At 50.0% G+C, this 16,882-nt stretch overlaps 7 protein-coding genes across 7 annotated transcripts; 4 read left to right on the top strand and 3 right to left on the bottom strand.

The window, feature by feature from the left end:
- Positions 1-75: 75 nt before the first annotated feature.
- Positions 76-1,779, bottom strand: J4E82_006004 (uncharacterized protein; the record flags this gene model as incomplete). The annotated part of the gene is made up of 2 exons (XM_051732264.1): positions 76-1,694; positions 1,746-1,779. 2 exons carry the CDS (start codon positions 1,777-1,779, stop codon positions 76-78), a joined length of 1,653 nt encoding a protein of 550 aa, XP_051588055.1.
- Positions 1,780-2,224: 445 nt separating this feature from the next.
- On the top strand, positions 2,225-3,509 carry J4E82_006003 (uncharacterized protein; the record flags this gene model as incomplete). Its single annotated transcript, XM_051732263.1, has 3 exons — positions 2,225-2,242; positions 2,314-2,575; positions 2,623-3,509. 3 exons carry the CDS (start codon positions 2,225-2,227, stop codon positions 3,507-3,509), a joined length of 1,167 nt encoding a protein of 388 aa, XP_051588054.1.
- Positions 3,510-5,500: 1,991 nt separating this feature from the next.
- On the top strand, positions 5,501-6,838 carry J4E82_006002 (uncharacterized protein; the record flags this gene model as incomplete). The annotated part of the gene is made up of 4 exons (XM_051732262.1): positions 5,501-5,610; positions 5,661-5,794; positions 5,844-6,253; positions 6,311-6,838. The coding sequence occupies 4 exons, from the start codon at positions 5,501-5,503 to the stop codon at positions 6,836-6,838; spliced, it is 1,182 nt and encodes a 393-aa protein (XP_051588053.1).
- A 290-nt stretch (positions 6,839-7,128) lies between these two features.
- Positions 7,129-8,064, bottom strand: J4E82_006001 (uncharacterized protein; the record flags this gene model as incomplete). Its single annotated transcript, XM_051732261.1, has 1 exon — positions 7,129-8,064. The coding sequence occupies one exon, from the start codon at positions 8,062-8,064 to the stop codon at positions 7,129-7,131; it is 936 nt and encodes a 311-aa protein (XP_051588052.1).
- A 1,847-nt stretch (positions 8,065-9,911) lies between these two features.
- Positions 9,912-11,564, top strand: J4E82_006000 (uncharacterized protein; the record flags this gene model as incomplete). The annotated part of the gene is made up of 1 exon (XM_051732260.1): positions 9,912-11,564. The coding sequence occupies one exon, from the start codon at positions 9,912-9,914 to the stop codon at positions 11,562-11,564; it is 1,653 nt and encodes a 550-aa protein (XP_051588051.1).
- A 510-nt stretch (positions 11,565-12,074) lies between these two features.
- On the top strand, positions 12,075-14,103 carry J4E82_005999 (uncharacterized protein; the record flags this gene model as incomplete). The annotated part of the gene is made up of 4 exons (XM_051732259.1): positions 12,075-12,345; positions 12,406-13,125; positions 13,179-13,771; positions 13,828-14,103. The coding sequence occupies 4 exons, from the start codon at positions 12,075-12,077 to the stop codon at positions 14,101-14,103; spliced, it is 1,860 nt and encodes a 619-aa protein (XP_051588050.1).
- A 272-nt stretch (positions 14,104-14,375) lies between these two features.
- J4E82_005998 (uncharacterized protein) lies at positions 14,376-16,235 on the bottom strand (the record flags this gene model as incomplete). Its single annotated transcript, XM_051732258.1, has 3 exons — positions 14,376-15,307; positions 15,363-15,976; positions 16,033-16,235. 3 exons carry the CDS (start codon positions 16,233-16,235, stop codon positions 14,376-14,378), a joined length of 1,749 nt encoding a protein of 582 aa, XP_051588049.1.
- Between the last annotated feature and the right edge of the window lie 647 nt (positions 16,236-16,882).

Genomic DNA, 16,882 nt, shown 5'->3' with positions numbered 1-16,882 from the left:
GTGTCTTGATCAACGACTAGCAAAGATGTACACGCAAAGCTCCGAACCCTACTAGCGTTACGTTTGTACGTTGATTTATACATCAGGTCCTTCCTCATCCCGCCCCATGACCACCTCGAAGTTCGCATTTCCCGCCAACTTCCAAAACTCATCTCCACTTTCTCTAGCTTGGAGATGTCTCAAACTGCTTTCCGAGATCGTAGGGCCCATCAAAATCTCAACGCATTTTAACACTGGCCATTGGTTTTTCGTCTTTTGCTCGTCGAAGAGGTCTTGCAGCCACTTGCTTTCCAAGAACGCCAAATCAACATCGAAGATCTTGAGATGTTGCAAACAAGTCGGAAGAGCTTGCATTGGCGAAAGTTCGAAATCGCCTTCGAAGATGGCATCAAAGCGCATGTTGTCGAGCTTGATTGATATGATCGCTGCTTGAGGGACAACCAGTTTCTTGAGTTGCACAAACTGGTCGAACCGTGGAAGCGGCTTGCGCACCGCGCCTGGCAGGGTCCAGAACCCGCCCGGCAACTGTAAGGTCTCGAGGTTTGGTCGCAGATGTACCATACCGTCGACCAGGTTTTGATAATCGGTCACTTCGGTCCTCGCATCATATATCGCTCGGTCCCAGTGTTGTTCATCAATGTATACATCATCCGCAAAGGCAGAAGATGCGTCTGGATATTTCTGGATGTTTGACTGGTATGCGGGAAAGGCGCGAACGCTTCTGTATGGATTCTTGCAATCTGAAGACTCCGCATAGTATTCTAGCGTTCGTAGATTTGGAAAGCCGCGAATGATGTTGGTCATGCACCTGCGGGAGGGTACACTCCATACACCGACCGACTTGACTTCGAAATCTAGACGCAGGCGCTGAATGCTCGGCTGTTCGCATGAGCCGTCGAGGTAAAATTCGGAGTAATAGCGGACTGATGAAAGTAGCTGACCTTGAAGCTTTATGCTCAAGTCAAGGGTATGTAAGTTTGGGACGTTGTCCAATCCTCTCAGAACTGGAGGCAAAGGGCTTTCGAACTTGACATAGGATAGCATATGTGAGACTGGTAGTCTTTGCCTTATTAGACCCATGGCCTTCTCGGGCTGGTCAGTATTCGCTTCGCCAAATGCCAGTCTTGATTTGCGATCCGATATGCATAGCGTTACGACGTTTGGTAACAATGCTAGAAGCACAAACGCAAAAGTCCACGCGAGTGAAATTTCCAGTTGTTGAGACCACCCTTCTTTGAACTCAACAGGAAAATCGAGTGAGTTGATAAAATCAAGTGCCTTCTCGTGAACGAGATCGCGGATGATCGAAAAACCGTGCTCGCTTTTGGGTATACACAGTCTCAGCTGTTTCACATGTCGTTTCCATTCAGGTCGTGCATGGAATATTGGAATCAAGCCGAAGATATCAGATCCTGGGAGATCATTCCAGGTTTCAGGAATGCTAAGCTCAAGTACAAGTGTAGAGAATAGCACTTCTGGGATCAGCACAGCGAATCTCCTGCACGTTAACGCAACGCCGAGCAGCGAGCGACAACTAGCGCGAAAATCGGAGACGAGGTACTCATCTGGGGGACTTGGAGGAGGATCATCTGGGATGTAACCTAGGACACGTGCGGAGCGATGCACATCGACATACGAGAAGACTTGAAGCAGTATCTCGTTTGGCAAGGTAGATAGAGAGTTGATGAGGTCACCTTGACATATTAGATCATGACATGTGTGACGCGGAGCTTTGCCTAACTCACCCCTAGAGGCCTGCTGTGGTGGTGGTTGTTCCATTGTTTGACGTTGCTGTATCCATATGTTGATTCGACGTGGTATATCCGATGGCTGAGGGTGATGCCTACCGTGTCGCGGCACCCTCGAATGATGTGAAAGCTAGTCCGAGTTGAGGAACGCGTGCTGCAGTCCAAGCTCCCGAGGTCCAGCCACCTACATCCACCCGGCCACTGCAACGGCATTTCACCAATCGGAATAGACATCGAGAAGACCTCAATGGAAGATGCATGCTATCTGGGTGCTCTGGCAGGCTTCTGGCATACGAACTGTGGGGTGCCGGTGCTTTTGCTCGGCCCATTTCTCAGGAAGCGATTTATCGCGATCGCAACGCGTCGCGGGGCAGATGGGGTTATAAACTCGCTTGTCGCCTGAAGCACGTATGTGTAAATTATAATGATGGCCAATTCACTATGAAGCATCTATCAGCAATACAAGCACGATACTGATGTTGTGGCATCATGGCGTAAGTTGTCTTTCAACTACCACCGAGGCCTACACTAATCTCGCACTTGTGCAGTCGCATCCACAGCGAAGTCATTTGGCTACAGCGCAACCCTCGGGCCACCTCCTCCTACGGAACAGAAGTCCCAAAGACTGAAAGGCAAGGCTAGGAAAACTGCCAAGCAAGTGACAGCTCCGCAAAATGGGTCAGACAAACAGACTTCGAAGCCCAAATACACCCTTGCTGTCAAAGACTTCATATCTCTATCTGAGCACATCGCTGGCGTTACAGACAAGACTGTCGAAATCCCCGAGTACTTTAACGTCGCACTCAACCGAGTAATCTCGGTTCGGAGTTCGTTCTCGACAAAGTTGGAGACAGCCGGCGAAGCCGTCAACCAGGCATCAGATTCTCGTCACAATTTTTTGTGACTGTGCTAGAGAAGGTTCGCGAATCGCTGAAACCCTTGACGAAGTCCAACGCCCTGGATCTTAGCAGCATCAAGAATGCTACACCAAGGGCCGGCGGAGACCGAGCTAGGCAGAGTGAACTTCGAAATCTATTCGAAGTCTTGGATGTATACGAACCCTCTGCGGAGTTCCTGGCTGCACCAGACGTGGTGCCTTCACCTTCACCTGTGGAACTGGAATATACTGTTGAGGAGCCGACCGACTCAATCATTGAGGCCTTCATGGCCATGACCATGTTGGTGAACGACCTCTCCCGCCTGCGTGCTGAGATAGCTGACCTTTGGGCTCGGCATAACACCGGAGAACTCGATCTGCCAACTGTTTCGGTAGCGACGAACGCAGCGATTGAGCTTGCGCACAGCATGGAAGATGAAGTCTATCCATTGATGAAGTTCTTGGTCGAAACTGTACCTTTCCACGAGCTGTACTGGACCGGTATTTGCAAACAAGCTGGTCTTGATGCGCTCACGCCACAATCGCCGCCCCACGCAGATGATTATAACTTTCAAGTTTACGACATCGCAGATGCGCTTTTCATCAATTCCCGTAATGCCCTTTTGGTCTTTCTCGCCAACTTCCAGCCGCCAATCATGAGTTACAATGGTAAATGGGGTCCATTCGACAAGAATGCGCGCCAGCCACCTCAGACGAATAGAGAGAAATATGCCCGCGACAAGTCAACTTTGCAAGAAGTGCTCCAGGATCTTCCTCTACTCTTTAATCGTCCGGGAGTTATTGAGGATCAGTTCGTCCACGCTTTCGCTGCCGCTCGGACATCCTACAACAAAGCGAACTCGAACCAGCAACCGCCAATCTAGACTAGCTTCGCTTTTCAGATTTATCTCGACATTCTATACTCTACTGAGGTGGGCGTTGGATGGACGCAGATGTGCAACGAGGGCAACACGCTCCAGAGATATGTCGATAGTTATCCCAATGCTTCTTCTGACATGAAGAAACTAGTGAGATCTGTTGGTAAGATCATGGAGGCTGATCCTATTGCACTCTTGAGGCAAGCGCTTGATCGACCCTACAGAGAATATACCGTTTGGCGTCGCAACCCTACACATTGCGGCTTATGGATCCACCACGCGCGTACCATCTTTCATAGGGAGGGCGCGAAGTACGCCGCAACACCTGGTGCGGTAATGTGCGCAACACAGCTTTACCATGCCTTGCGTGAATCGCAGCTCCTTTCTGAAGAATGGAAGGATCTCCAGACGCTATGGGACATGCAAGGAAACTCGACCTAATTTATCGGCGAGCCTCCAAAGGACTTCGAGGGGCATTGGAAGAACTACCTCTTGTCTATAGGTGCGTCAGCAACAAATTGGGCAAGTGGGAAGAGAAACACCAAGATCAAAGAGACAAAAGCAAACGTGCGTCAAATGAAGTTCAAGGGTCCAGTATCGAGCTGGATGGCTTCGCGCATCGCAACAGAGGGCGACCAACGAGCTATGACGGCCGAGACTATCGAGAATGCGATCGAAGAAGGCGAACGTCATCACTCTTCACTCGCCTCTGTTGCACCTACTATCCGGAGGCAAACCCACGTAATCCAGAAGCTAGCAACTGCTCTTCAGGCCGAGGCTCCAGAGATTACCTTCGATTACTTCACTATGCACGACCTTTGCTGAGAGTTGATGGAAAGGATGAAAGAACAGTTCAGACCTATCATTGCTGAACGATCAGGGAAGTAGTGGGAGGCACAGAAGAGCAAATTACCGTTTGTTGTTGGCTTCGTGTTCTCTACAGCAGCGGGTAGAAAGGATATTGAGACGAAGGGTGTGTCGTCGGAGGAGTTGTTAAATGTCGCTGTGGAAGTGACGAAAAGGTTCTTGGAAGAGGGCAAGGGTACTGTAATTACGGAGGGGCAACTGGATATCTAAAACTGGTGCCTGATAACCTTTAAGCTTCGAGATAGTGCCACTAGATTGGCGATTTAAAATAAACACGTCAAGTATTATATTTGGCAAGGTAGGCGGCGCATCCAACTATGTGAGGGAAATGGGCTGTAAAAGCTCGTGGCGACATTCTTCTTTACCTGTCTCGGTATCTCTCGAGCAATGAGAGCGCTTCCTCAACGTAGGAGACTGGCAGCTCAAGCAGCCGGACAGTCACAGACTGGGTATCTACTACCTAGATGCCTACTTGATCAGCGACACGCCCATCACTCTATCTAGTACGAAGTGGATTGGCCCAGAGGTGTCATTACTTCCGTGGAACATTTTTCGCGCATGGGTGGAAATGTGATGAGATAGAGATGGACGGCGTCTTAGACTGCGGAAAGCCTTTCGATTTAGACAACGACGACTTGTGTTATCTTCCGAGGTACTTTCAACTTCAGAGCGAGCAGCATCGCGAGACTCACGAGGACGACGCAAGGTCCAAGTGAGCAGAATCCTGCATAATTCAAATCTTCGCTCATTTGAGCTTGAATGCAGAGGCGATTGTCGCGGCGAAGGATAGTCGTTTTGGTGTTGGTGAGGAGAAATGTACCGCAGCAATCTAGGCACTACGGGATGGGGCACGTTGACACCACATAGTCTTCGTCTTTCTCGTTGCGTTTTAAATGTTACACGGCATGATCTCGGTGTTTGAGGATGCGCGTCGTGGAAGTAAACGTTACGTGGGGCAATGCCGTCACAGGTTCAATTTAGCACCTGCTGTATTGAGCAAAGCCCCGCACTATCTCATAGGGCGTGCGGGCGGCTATCATAGGTATACAACATCGTAGCAAACAGCGTAAAAACTCCAATACTGTATTCTTGACTCCTATCGTCTCGCCGAAACTCTAGACATTAGCACAATGACTTTCGATATCTCCAAATCCCGGGCGCGCTTCCCCGCACTTCAACAAGATCAGGTGTTTCTCGATAATGCTGGAGGTAGTCAAGCATTGGGCGACGTGATCGACTCGTTAGTCAGATGCGGAATGCGCAAGTGAAACTGAACTGATAGACGTCCAGCATCACTCAATACCTCTCCAAGACCAATGTTCAGCTTGGCGCTTCTTACCACACTGGCTCTCAATCGAACACGAAGTACGAACAGGGCTACCAAGCGGCTGCCAAGTACATGAATGCTGGTCGTGATGAGATCGGTAACAGAAATCTTAATATCAGCAACATTCTCTTACTGATAACAACCAGTTCTCGGTGCTTCAACAACCCAGCTTTTCATGAACCTCGGCTCCTCGCTACAATTTCCCTCTGGCTCTGAGATCATTCTCACAAAGATGGAGCATGAGACTAATGTCAAGCCCTGGCTCTTCATGGCTGAGCGCCTCGGTTTGACTGTGAAGTGGTGGGCATCGCCCAAAGAGGATGGACTCAAGCTCACAGCAGAGAACCTCAAGCCATTGTTGAGCGATAAAGTGAAGTTTGTAGCATGTACACATGTCAGCAACATTCTGGGAACGATCCATGATGTGAAGTCTATTGCAAAAGCAGTGCACGAGGTCGGTGCACTGTTCTGCGTTGACGGCGTGAGCTACGCACCGCATCGTGCAGTTGACGTGAAGGATTTTGGAGTTGACTTTTACGCGTTCAGCTGGTACAAGGTCTGTCTTGGAAGTTCTTTCCTCTTGTTGCATTACAATATTGACGAGATGACATAGGTTTACGGCCCTCACATCGCCGCGCTCTACGCCAGCAACTCGGCCCAACAACACATGAAGTCCATGAGCCATTACTTCAACCCCACAAAAACCTTAGAAGACAAGATCGGCTTCGCAGGATCAAACTACGAATGTGTTCAGTCAATCCCTACCATCACCGCATACCTGACCGACGCTTTCCCCACCATCACCGAACATGAAGGAAAACTACAAAGCATCCTGCTCGACTACCTGAACTCACGCCCAGATGTCACGATCCTTGGGTCTACGTCGAGCGATAACAAAGAAAGGGTGCCTACAGTCTCATTTACAGTCAAAGGCATGAGCAGCAAGGCGATCGTGGCTGAGGCGGAGAAGATCAGTAATTACGGGTTCAGGTGGGGACATTTCTATTCAAAGAGACTCTGCGATGAGCTTTTGAAGCTAGAGCCGGAAGGTGTGACAAGGGTCAGCATGGTACACTACAACACTGAAGACGAGATCAAGGGATTGGTCGAGGTATTGAAGAAGGTTCTTCCGCAGGTTTAGGATAGTGCTGTGGAGTGTATTGTGCTACTAACCACTATGAAATATTGTGGCCAAAGGAAGCAATCCAGAAAGAATCCCCTTCTATTCGGTAACGGTCCATTTCGGTTCCATCTTGTGGTGATTGTCACTTCGTTCAGTGCGTTGGAGTCAGATGATCCGACCAAGGACGTTCTTTTCCTAGGCCACCACGCAATCTCATTGTACGGTGAGGCTAAATAGCAGAGGTGACTAGCATATGCGAGCGTCTGAACATCGATCTCGCAGTGCAAATACCCCTCTGACGTTCACGCCTACTGCAAAGGAACAGCGTCACCTTCCAGCACGTCCACTCTCCAGGTTCCACGTGATAGGTATCTACCCGCGTAGTCCGGCTTACCGAAGGCCTCCCGAGCACGTGCAACACGGTCGCCAGGCACCGAAAGTTGGAACGTAATGCTACTACTGATGGGGCATGCGAGTTGAAGTCCAATAAATTGGCGAACAAAAAATTCGTAGCCCTCGCGAGGGGAGTTATCATCCATGATCACGCGGATGGCTAGCTTGCTACCTCGATGCAATGCTAAGCTTTTCCGCATAACAAACTCGGTGAAGGAGCCCTCATCGTGAAACCACAGACCAGATCTGTGCCAGCGATAACAGCCATCCAGTAAATGCCGTCTGAGTTCACTGCTCATCTCGACAAGGGTGGGTGGATGAAGATCGCGTGGAAGGCCACAGCGTGCCACGTATTGCTCCCCAATGTACTCTGTGTAGCACTTGAGTCCCTTGATCATCTCATGAATCCTGATCATAAAGTTGTACCATTCACCGGTGAGATCGGGGAGCTTGAAGGTGATCGATGGGCACATTTGCATGTGGCCACGCTCTGTGATAGAGTGGGCTTCCTGACGAATCAACTTGTTGACCCGCAGTATGCCCACTGAAGGCGCATTATAGTAAATCCACTTGGCACCTGGCCCAGAGAATGATCGATATACCGGCATGGCTGCCAACTGGTCATAGATGCAAAGACGTAGATCGACAGGCAAGCGCATGAACGGAAAGGTGCTACAGCTGGTGCTTGTAGTGGCCGGTTCCCTGTATTCGCAGCGTTTAACCCTTGCCTTGTCGTCATTCTTATCGATTGGGCGAGGGTTCACAGTTGGCTCCTGGGTATTTCGCTTGGTTTGTAGAAGTACCGTCTTGCGCATCTCCGCATTTTTCGCTAGCCTAGTTATAGTGAGCATAGTGAGATCGGGTTAAGAATGTGCGAGATGTACCATGCTGGTGGTTTCTTGGTGACCGAGTGAACCCGGATCTGTGTCTGTACCTGGACTTGCGAGATCGTCTTGGCAATCCACCTCTATCGGCGGCATGTCCACCGCATTGGTGTCTATCACGACATCCGTGGTTTGCGCCATTTTGAGGCTTCTGCTATAACTTAGTGTTGACTCGCGGAGAGAGTCAGTGTGCGGGCGAAAACTAGCTTTGCCGAGAAATCAGTCACTTTCACCTTCACCTCCAATCTTGGAACTCAACAAAAAGAGGAATCTTGGCGCTTTAGACGTCAGAGATCTCTTATAACGCGCTTGGGAGGAAGTCGTCTTGTGGTTGCAAGAGCAAAGTATGGCCTCTATCGACAACAGCCAATACCGCCCCGGGCACGATATTGGCTGGCGCCTTTGGCTGTTGCATTTTCGAGATGCTTCTCAAGCGCATCCATTGGAATGGATATGGAGTAGGCAAACTTGATGATGTAGCTATCGAGGCGTACTGGGAAGTGACCCGATTCCGTTGGGTGTGCGCTCAACGAAGTTGCTATCGTGACAACTACTTATACAGTAACGTCTTGTTCCAACTGACATCTCCTCCACGTGTTTCATATGACGTATCAATGTGGTTCGTCCCCAAAACAAAAACCAATGACCGTTGCCATACGGATCAGGCCTCCTCCATAAAGTAGGAAGGCAGTTCTGCGTTCTCATGCAACGTGAATTGCACGCTCGTTATCTGAAGCGCCAACTGTTGCTGACCTGATATATTCCCGAGAGAAGCACCGAAAATTCATGGGTGCTATAATTTGCGCCGTTTCAAGACGCAGCATTATTATAATTTATGAGGGGACAATTTATGAGGGACACTGCTTGTATGTTTCAATCGGAAAATGAGAAACGAGAGCTTACATCCAACGGCCGGAGAGTGAATCTAGGTTGAATGGTAGAAGGGCAGGAGCCTACTGGACAGGAGTTCGTGTGTCCGTCGCTCGTCTGCTGCTCTGACGATGTTTACTTGGATCGGTATCTGCATTAGGCCTCTCGCGCGTGTTCTCGATGTTTCTACAGATCCTTAGCTTGATTTCTCGAGGTGCTGGTGGTCTTGCCTGTGTCAACAGCACAACCATCGCGTAACCTCCTCTTACACATTAGTCTCAAGCGAATGCAACATGCTGCATAAGCAAGTGCCCACAGAATTTATACCTTCGGAGTAAGACAGATTATTGGTAGGCTACAGCCATTTCCGAATGTCTTCCGGGTCAGCAGACGACTGCATCGCGTCCGCCGTCACAGAGAATCTAGCGTGTAGGATCAAGAAGATTAGACAAAACGTAATTGGCGCTCGGACCTTGCTTTGCCACCCGCACGCGACGCGTCTTCTATCTTCCCCTCCCCTCTATATTACTCCATCTTCATCTCATCTTACACGACATCATGGCAAATCTTCGAGTTCGGGAAAAGTCACGGCTTCGAGGATAGCCACCGGCAATGACGACGTCGATCTCCTGGGCACTACCCTGTCGGAAAAACTCTAGCCGAACTGCACCAATGAGGAAGACTTGCTGTAGAGCCGGTCCGACGACCCCATACCTGGAGCGGCGACTACCCCGGGTTTCCAATGTAAACACGGGTTTTTGAGCGGTAGCGCGCCCATCAAGAGTTTCATGTGGGGTAGTCGATGAGCATATTACGAAAGACAAGGTTCTCCAGAAATGACATGTGCAACTAGTAACCATGCAGTATCGTAGCATTGGTTGTATAAATACCTCGCATCATCATCCCGCGATGGACCGGTATCCCCACCAAGGACATCAGCCACCATGTTCTTCCCTACGGCTATTGCACTCGTTGGCCTTTTGACGTGCTCGTCCATTGGAAGCCCGCTCAGCAACAAGAACGAGCTTACAAGTCGGGCTGAGACATTTAACAATCCAGTCTTGTGGGAAGACTATCCCGATCTTGACGTCTTCCGGATAGGCGATGTGTTCTATTACTCGTCGTCGACTTTCGCCTTCTCGCCAGGCGCGCCGGTCTTAAAGTCCTATGACCTCGTCAATTGGACCCCAGTAACTCACAGCGTACCGAGACTGAACTTTGGCTCGCAATACGACCTCGATAACCCATCGAACCGCGCTTACGTCAAAGGTATCTGGGCCAGCACACTCAGGTATCGAAAATCGACCGACAAGTTCATCTGGATCGGCTGCATCCAATCCACTGGCAAGTCATACATGTGGACTGCCGGTGGAACCAAGGCAGCCGCCAACAATGGCGAAGTTTCGAATTGGAATTGGACTGCTGCAGGCTCATTTCCGAAGTGCTACTATGACAATGGACTTTTCATTGATGACGATGACACCATGTACATAGTGTACGACAAATACCAACTCAAGGTAGCCCAGTTGAATGCAGACGGCACAGCAGAAGTCAGAAGTCAGCAAGTCTATGAGGATCCAAATGGACTTTATCTTGAGGGTTCGCGAATGTACAAGATCAAGGGGAAATACTACATCTTCGCCACAAAGCCAGCCGATGACGAGTGGGTATTGAAGTCGGACAGTCCATGGGGCCCATATGAGGCGCGCATTTTGGTCGACAGCATCAAGGGGCCTTTGGCCAATGCGGGCAACAGTCACCAAGGTGGCGTAGTTGACGACAAGAATGGGAACTGGTACTACGTCGCATTTATGGATTCCTATCCTGGTGGACGTATACCTGTGGTTGCACCTTTGACCTGGACGGCAGATGGATGGCCGGAAGTCGTAAGAGTCAACGGCGAGTGGGGCAAGACATATCCTAAACCAGTCACAACGGACAAAACTGTCCCTCCACCTACAGGTCTCGATAAATTCACCGGAACAGCTCTAAGCAATGAATGGGAGTGGAACCACAACCCCGACAACAGCAAGTGGAGCCTGGCAGGTGGTGCTGGCGGTCTCAAGCTCCAGACCGCTACCGTCACTACTGATCTCTACTCCGCGCGCAACACCTTAACACATCGCATCCTCGGCCCGAAGTCATCGGGAACCTTCAAGATTGACATCAGTAAGATGGCTGTTGGTGATCGTGCTGGTGCCGTGCTTTTCCGCGATACTGGAGCGTACATCGGTTTCCACAAAGATGGCTCAACAACCAAGCTTGTCATGGTCAACAATCTGAAAATGAACGCGGACTGGACCACGAACTCTACCGGTACTGTCGCCGCTACAGGACCTGCTCTCGCGTCCGGTATCACAGAGTTCTGGCTCCGCGTTGAGTCGGACATTACGCCTGCCTTTGGTACCAACACCATGCGACAAACGACTTTCTGGTATTCTACGGATGGAAGCAAATTTTTGCAGCTTGGCCCGGCATTCAACATGGCTAATACCTGGCAATTCTTCACAGGATACAGATTTGGTGTTTTCAACTTTGCGACAGCGAAGTTAGGTGGGCAGGTCACAGTCAAGAGTTTCGAGTTGAAGCTGGTGTAGACGCAGTATGGATTACGACTACAATGTAACGATTCTATGATTTAGTCGTTTTGTCTTGACCGATCCTACGAACACAGTCATGGATACTTTCTCTTAGGAGCTCTGCAATATCAATCATACAGTGAAGAGCGGCATCGGAGATAAGACACAATCACGGTGCCTGCAGATGTTATTGTGACATCATCGACGTCTATGTTTCTACGGTAAAGGGCACGCGCGAGCTCCGTTTGCATTTTTGCAGCCAAACAGCGTCAAGAATTTCCCCCCTATCTTGATCCATTGATACTAACACATTCATTCATCCCCACAGTTGCATGTGTATCATGCGTAACTCCACACAATCACATGAGCATGCAATCACACAAACGTAGGCCGCCTAGCACCCATATAAGGCCCTACTCCAACCCCTCTTAGTTGTCGAAGCCGAGTCAACTTTCTGTATATAGACGATTCGAGCGTTTTGTAAAAACGCTGGCATTCTTACACTAATTATAGAACTTTCAGATCAAGATGGGTCACGGTTACCACCACCACAGTCACGAGAAGAAGCCTCTACAGTGGTTCGCATCACCGCTGGCCGAGGATCACCACAAGAAAGAACATCAAAGCCCACCCATCACCCGCGAAAACACACAGGCGGTCCTCGATAGCGGAACCCGGAGTGACGATGTCGATGACGGTCCTCCGCTGCAGGCCAGGGCGGATGACACCAAGTTGCACGACATGCCAGAGTTCCAGCGCCATGCCGAAGCGACAACCCAAGAACTCTTCTTTGATCTCTGTAAGTCTGTCGACACCCTTTCTCATTGAAGATTGCATCGCTGACAGAATTTTCTTACAGTTTTCGTCGCCAACTTGACCACGTTTACGTCGCTCAAGGAGATCAACGACAGCGCCTCTCTTACCGCGTATATCGGCTTCTTCGCACTCCTCTGGATGACATGGTACTCGAACTCCCTGTTCGATGTTCGATTCACCGCAGACTGCATCTTCGAGCGATGCGCTAAGGCTTTGCACTACGGTGTCATGGTCGGCTTTGCTGTCGTTGGTCCCGCTTGGGAGCCTGGAAAAGCTACAAGCTCCCTCCAGAAGTACCAAGTCTTGTCATTCATTCTTATGGTCTCTCGCCTGGTACTTGCTTCCCAGTACGCTGTCACGTTGTTCTTCTTGCGTAAACATCGAAGAACGATCCTTCCGATGTCTCTAGTCATCGGCTCGACGCTCGGTGCTGCGCTAATATACGGGTCCCTTACGGCTTCACTACCGAAAGAGACATGCAACGTTGAGTTGGGTGTTTGCAAGAAATTCACGACGCACGTTCATATCGCATGGTACACCATCAGCGCCCTGGAGATCATCTTCACAGTGGGGATATCGTGCGTTTGGCGTGTCATCTCCTTCAAAGGCACACATCTTGTGCAGCGCATGTCACTACTTACTCTAATCATCCTTGGGGAAGGCATTATCGTCATCTGCAAAGCTATCTCCAAGATCGTCAAGAACGGCTCGCAGTTTGATGACGCACTCACTGGTCAGATCGCCGCCTCAGTGCTAATCATTTGTATGTACAAGACCGTCCACTCAGCTAAGTGCCCGACCACTAACGTCCACTAGATCTGCTGTACATGCTTTACTTCGATCGAATGCATGAAGAGCACTTCGGTACCATCAAGCAGCAAGTCTGGGCATCGTTACATTTCTTCTTACACATCACGCTGGTCTTGGTTCTACAAGGTGTCTCATACCTTATCATGTGCGTTGTCGCCTTGATCCGGATGGACAACGTTGATGGGAAATTCCGCGAAATTGAAGCGCTTAGTGTCAACGGCGCTTATGCCAACGGTACCCTCTTCGCGGACGCTCTCCGTCAAAAAATCGATACATACCTTTGGAATACCATTCCCAAGGGCGTCGACGCAAGCAAAGCACTCGAGACATGGAACAGCAGTTTGATCGTACTAGCGCAGAGCTTCGACAACCTGCAGAAGGACAAGGCAAACTTGACAGCTGTGGACATGATCACCACTAGCCTGAACAATGCAGAGAGCATGGCGATTCAGACCATGTTCGACAGCCTTTCTATCTCGGTACCCAAGACAGCGAAGACAACGACCGAAAATGTTCTGAACAAGGTCTTCGACAAGGCCAGTCTCCTCAAGAAGTATGAGACGCGATTCGAGCTTGTCTTCGACTACGTCTTCCTCTCGGTAAGTCGTCTTTGCCCCTTTCCACCACTCTCATATCTTGCTAACACATACTGCAGGCCGGTCTCGCCATTGTATTCATGGCTATCATTGCCTTCATCTCGTTGCCGGACAAGAAACGCCACCTTCGTCAATATATGCGCCTCTTGTTCAGCGTTATCCTCGGCCTCGCGATCTATCTGATATGCCTCGTCAATACCAACAAGCCGAGTCAAAAGCACTACATGGAGAGCAACTGGATGTTACCGACCATCTGTATAATCTTCGCTGTCTGTGTGCTGGTGAGCCATGCGAGGCCTTGGTGGCATTCTCATTATAGGTGGCATGGTGCTTGAGGAAATGAATAGAATTAAAAAGAATGCAGCGATCTGAGCGGAATGGGTCGTAAGTACGGCTATGAGGACTGCACTAGGACCAGTCGCTTCAGTGTTCTACAAGCTTTTGTACAAGACTCGAGTTCATGTCTACACTTGACTGTCGCATGCAGGATCAGGTAATGCGAGAACAGAATTTATTTATAGATGAAGGAGCTCTTCTCTTTCATCCCTCCTCTTAAACGTGAAGGCCTCTCACCTCCAGGTACCACCCGCTTTCTCCGACCCAGCGCCTAAAAAACTCGTCCCTTGGTTTGTTGCATCTTCGCAACGTTAAAGTTCTTGATCAAGAAGACCCAAACAAGACACAATCCCATGATTGCCGTACCCGCAATCAGCATCCTCTTCTGCGCAATACCATACGCTTCTTCGATTGCTAACCGCGTCGCACTTCCTCTCTCATAGCTCAACTGCTCATCCAAACTTCCATAGATAAGGTCGAAGTTCTCCATGGCCTCAGCTGGCAGCAAATCCATCAAGGCTTGCGGGAAGGAGTTCGTCCAGATAGCACCGGAGATGGTGGATCCAACTGCACCGCCTAGCCATCCAAAGATGTTAAGAAGGGCGAGTACCGATGCAATATGTTGATGGTCCGCGGCAGCCATAACGGCAATCTGCTCGCAGAGAATGATGATAGAACCACCGATTGCGATAAAGACTTGGCACATGACCAGATATCCGACGCTGGTGCTTGGGTGGCGGAAGTAGATCATGAGACCTTGACCGAGAATATAGATTGGTACGGCGATGAAGAGAAGCCAGCGGAAGTAGCCAGTCTTGCTGATGACGAGACCGACTGACAGGAGCAAGACACCAGAAAGGACATCGAAGGTCGAAGCAACATAGCCTGCTTCAGCGATAGTAAGATTGGTGACTACCTGCAGGAACGAGGTAAAGTAAGAGTTCCAGGCGTAGTACGAGATCTGGTATGTGAAGGAAAGGAGACATGCGCCGAGGACCGAGCGGCTAGTCAAGAGGTCGAAAGGCAGGAAGGGCTTTCCGGCCGTGAAGCGCTCGTGGAGGCCGAACAATATGAGTAGGACGAAACCAACGACCAACATCGCGATGATGTAGCCTGTTGACCAACCGTTAGGTGCTGAGTCGGCGAGAGTGAACGGGAGGAGGAAGATGACAAGACCGGCGGCTAGTAAGAAAGCACCAGGAACTGTATAACTGTCAGTATAAATTGATACACATACGCGGTAGCATATGAGACGAACCGTCAAACTCTCGAATGTGGAAGATGATGCTCTGCATCAGGTTTCTTCCACTCGACTCGCGCTCCAGTACACCAGTCTGCTTCGCCTTCCGTAAGTTGAGCTTCAGCACAACGAACAGTGGGGCAGCCACAAAAGGCAGGATGATAGCGAAAGTGCCGAAACCCCAGCGCCAATTGATGTTGTTATAGAATCCCTCGGCCGCCTTTGGTCCAGCGAATGCTGTGATAATATATGGCGAAGAGGTAAAAGCGAAAGCCAAACCTCGGTGCTTCAGACTACTGGAATCTGCTGTGATGACATCGACACAGTAGATCATACCACCAAATCCAATCGTGTAAAAAACCTGCGCTGCGCAATATGTAGCCAGGTTTGTAGACGCCGCCATGATGATCAAACCAAGGGTAGCAAAACACACCATAGTAGCGAAACCTTCAGCACGACCCCAGAGATCAAGCAACTTGGCGGTCGGAATGTAGACGGCTGCGGCCATGGAGTTGGATACGATGGAGATGACGGTAAGTAGCGAGTGTTCTTCGAATCCAGAGGTTACGTAGGGCGTTAGGTTGCCGGTAATGGATGATTGAAAAGCATTTGTGAGGTACAAGAACCACATACTGTGAGCTGTGTTAGTTCCTGGATCAATACATAGCTGAGCTGTTGAGCGACGTACCATATGAATGCGCATGCCAGAGATGTCTTAGTCCACGCCAAAGTGACAGCCTCTACCTCTCGCACACCCTCTTGCGCAGAATGTGATGGCATATTAGCCTCCTCAACCTTGCGAATCGCATCTTCCTCGTCAACAGACATATTGCCAATGCTCTTTTCCCTGGTAGGCTCGGTGCTGGGCTGAACAGCAGCGATAGAATCCATGATCGCCAGCGAGTCTCTTAACGACCTGAAAACGTAGACAGAGCAATAGAATGAATAGCACTCCCACCAGGCAGGGCCACAGAGTTCAAATACATTCCCACAGCTCTGGGTGCTGCGCGGCAGCGCAAGCTAAGCGTGATGCTTGTGTGGGCCAACATATCCAAGCCAAAGCTTCTCGCGCTGGACGCCTTGGAGCTAGAGCTTGTCCCGGAGCTTGACCACGACCTCGCGACCACAGAGCCAGACGGCATACACGAGGTGTTGGGTAAGGCCTTAATCGTACTAGGCACGAATGGGAGATGATCTAACTTTGCGTAGTATGGTGTTGATGGAGCAATCTTATCAGATGGATCCCTAGACCGGGTCTAGAGACGGCCTGAACACCATCTTCGGCACCTTTCCGGTACTACGAGCTCCACGCCCGTGATTTGTTTGTGATTGGCGACATTAGGACAAAGAGGCGCGACGAGTATGGTTTTGTGGCGTGCGAAAATTTGCGCATGGTTCGATGATGAGTGGAGCGCATATCAGATGGGTTCTTGATCTTATCTTATCTTGATCTAGATCAGCAGCTAGACGCGAACACGACACGCTTCGTTTTCAAACGCCGAGTGGCGCTTGCATAGCGCTCACAACAATGGGGAAAA

Source organism: Alternaria postmessia, assembly GCF_024291825.1.
Source record: "Alternaria postmessia strain BMP 2775 chromosome Unknown scaffold_33, whole genome shotgun sequence".
Lineage (NCBI taxonomy): Eukaryota > Fungi > Ascomycota > Dothideomycetes > Pleosporales > Pleosporaceae > Alternaria > Alternaria postmessia.
This window is presented reverse-complemented; position numbering and strand designations above follow the sequence as displayed.